The sequence below is a fragment of the Zeus faber genome (assembly GCF_960531495.2).
Source record: "Zeus faber genome assembly, chromosome: 7".
NCBI lineage: Eukaryota > Metazoa > Chordata > Actinopteri > Zeiformes > Zeidae > Zeus > Zeus faber.
In genome coordinates this window covers 12,184,329-12,187,614 of record NC_137203.1, presented here as the reverse complement: position 1 = coordinate 12,187,614, position 3,286 = coordinate 12,184,329, and the positions used below count along the sequence as shown (strand labels likewise).

General features: G+C 43.3%; 1 protein-coding gene across 1 annotated transcript in view; it reads left to right on the top strand.

The window, feature by feature from the left end:
* Positions 1-223: 223 nt before the first annotated feature.
* The window catches only part of ghra (growth hormone receptor a), a gene marked incomplete at its 5' end in the record, with an annotated part of 28,106 nt that continues 25,043 nt past the window's right edge, over positions 224-3,286 (top strand). Inside the window, one exon of the mRNA XM_080004188.1 lies at positions 224-338. Coding sequence (XP_079860314.1) covers positions 224-338 — 115 coding nt within the window. The remainder of the gene's footprint in view (positions 339-3,286) is intronic.

Below are 3,286 nucleotides of genomic sequence, written 5' to 3'. Positions count from 1 at the left end.
CCTTGGGGCACTCCACTTATAATATCCGGTTTGTTCGACACAAAATCTCCAATGGACACAAAGAATTGCCTGTCCTGTAGGTAGGTTCTTGTGTTCAGATTTAATGTATTTTGGAAAGGCAAGTACCACATACTGTATACTTACTTCTGATTTTGATATTTATTTTAATTTGTCGCCCTCTCTCCCCCGCTCTCTCCCTCTCTCTCGCTCTCATTCTAGCATCATGTCGTACTCCTCCATCTCCACCCCCCTCCTCCTCCTCCTCGTCCTCCTCTTCATCTCCTCTCTGGGTCGGCTGTCTGCGTTCCGTTCAGACTGGGACAACATGACGTCATCAGGTACTGTAGGTCACTGCTTCACTGTGTGTGTGTGTGTGTGTGTGTGTGTGTGTGTGTGTGTGTGTGTGTGTGTGTGTGTGTGTGTGTGTGTGTGTGTGTGTGTGTGTGTGTGTGTGTGTGTGTGTGTGTGTGTGTTTACAGAGAAACAAAGGCGATAGATGAAAAAAGATACTTAGGAAGAAAGGAGACCGATAGAAGAAGGAGAAATGTGCACATTTGCATACTCTTGTCGAAGCATGTTTGTTTTTGTGTGTGTGTGTGTGTGCGTGCGTGTGTGTGTGTGTGTAGGGGTGTGTGTGCTATATTTTTTTAAATTCATTCCAGGACAAAAGAAGCAAATCTAGTTTGCTCACTCCCTGCGCACACAGCCTCTTGTCATCAATCAAACATTAAACATGAAACGCAGCCCCACCCCAGCGCACATCGCACTGTTGACACTGGTTATCGAGTCTCCCGTCGGACGTGTGCGAGCGTTGTGAAACGCCGTGTTTGCGCCGGGAGACGCGCTGCGGGGAAGGGTTCAGCGTTCAGCAAACACGGCTCCTTCCCCGCTCGGCCGGGGCCCCGCAGTCAAGGGACAGCCCCCCCGAATCACCGGCCGGGAGAACGCGGGATGCGCATCGAACGCTCGGACTTGAATTTCAGACGCCATGCTTATTTAAACCGCTTGCTAAAAATAGCACGCGCTCGCTGTTCTCCGGACAATGACCTGCTCTATTCACACATGGGCTCAATCGGACATTACACAGACTTTGTACGAGGGTGCTGGCTAGTTAAAGTCTGTTTAATGTCCATGATGAGACTTCTAGATAAGATCAGGGTTGCAGTCAATGTGTGAAAGCAGCTTTAGTTACTTACTTACTTACTTACTTACGTACTTACTCATTTATTTAGTTATTTACATACTTACTTACTAATTTAGTTGCTTACTTACTTACTCAATTAGTTGCTCACTTACTTACTTACTTACTTACCTACTTACTAACTTAGTTACTTACCTACTTACTTACTCACTTAGTTACTTACTCACTTATTTACTTGCTTACTTACTTACTCACGCAGTGAATTCCTTACTTTCTTACTTATTTACTCACTTAGTTACTTAGTTACTTACTTATTTACATAATCACTTATTTAGTCACTTAGTTACTTACTCATTTACTTGCTCACTTAGTTTCTTACATACTTGCTTACTTATTTACTCACTTAGTTACTGACTTATTTACTTACGCACTTAGTTACTTACTTTCTTATTTATTTTCTCACTTAGTTTCTTACTTACATATTGACTAACTCACTTAGTAACCTACTTACTTATGTATTTACTTACTTACTCACTTATTTACTCACTTAGTTACTTGATTATTTACTTATTTACTTGCTTACTTACTTACTTACTTACTTACTCACTTAGTTACTGGCTTAGTTACTTACATACTTATTTATTTGCTTGTATGAATATGTGTCAGTGTGTGTTTTCATTTAACTTGAAGGACGGTGGGGAAATGAAAGCTGCTTTAATCAAATGTCTCAAAATCATTTAATCTTCTGTTTAAAGTCGACTGTAATTGATCAATGACCTCCATTATCCCTCGAAGGAACAGCTCGCAGTACAAACGTCCAGTGTAGATAAATACAAAACAAAAACACTGTACGTGTCCAGACATGAAGACAACCTCACAACAGAAGACGCAAAATGGTCAGGAGGTCGCATCCAGAAACTCTGTGTCGAACTAGAAAAACAAAAGAACGGAGAATCTGATGTGGAAGAAATAGTCTGGATTAAAGGTTTGACTGGAAGCTTTATGGCTTCTTTCCGTTCTATGGCTTCAATGTCTCAATTTAACCAAATCCACCAACTGTAGAAAAACTCCAGCAACACAAAGGTGTCAAATGCACCTCTCATTTTGAATGAAGATGTTAGAATTGAAGACCGAGGTCATTAGTGAGCAATATTGATATTGAATAGTGGGATATACGAGGCAGCAAGTGAACAGTCAGTTCTTGAAGTTGATGTGTTGGAAGCAGGAAAAATGGTCAAGCGTAAGGATCTGAGCCACTTTGACAAGGACCAAACTGTGATGGCTAGACGACTGGGTCAGAGCATCTCCAAAATGACAGGTCTTCTGGGGTGTTCCTGGTATGCAGTGGTTAGTACCTACCAATCGTGGTCCAAGGAAGGACAACCGCTGAACCGAATTGATGCGGGTGGTGAGTGAAGTTTAACCCGTCTGGTCCGATCCCACAGTAGAGCTGCTGCAGCACAAATTTCTGAAAATGTTAATGCTGCTATGATAGAAAGGTGTCAGAACACACAGTGCATCACAGCTTGCTGTGTATGGGGCTTTGTAGTTGCAGACCGGTCAGAGTGCCCATGCTGACCCCTGTTCACCGCCGAAAGCGGGCATGTGATCTGATGAGTCACGTTTTCTTCTACATCATGTGGTTGGCCGGGGTTAAGGTCCGATCCGATCGAGCATCAGTGGGATGTGCCGGAACAACAAGCCCGATCCATGGGGGCCCCACCCCACAACTTCCAGGACTTAAAGGATCTGCTGCTAACGTCTTGGTGCCAGACACCACAGGACACCTTCAGAGGTCTTGTGGAGTCCATGCCTCCGCGGGTCGGAGTGGTTTTTAATGATGTTTTGAACGATGATTTGAATTTTGTTGTATTGTCTACACTTATTTATACACTTTGCTGTAGAATATTTTCAGATGCTTGCAGATCTTTCAATGAACATATACGGGAGCTTACTTGAAGAGGTTTTTTTGTTGTGGTTTTTTTGTGCTGGAAAAGCGCCCACTTCACAAAGAGGACTGAGTCGTTTGAAGAGAGCTCGCTATGTTCAAAGGCTCAGCGGAGTCATTACGGGCCGTGATCGTCATTTGACTTTATCTGTATTTCTCTCTCTCCCTCTCTCTCTCTCTCCTGCCGTCTTTTGTCC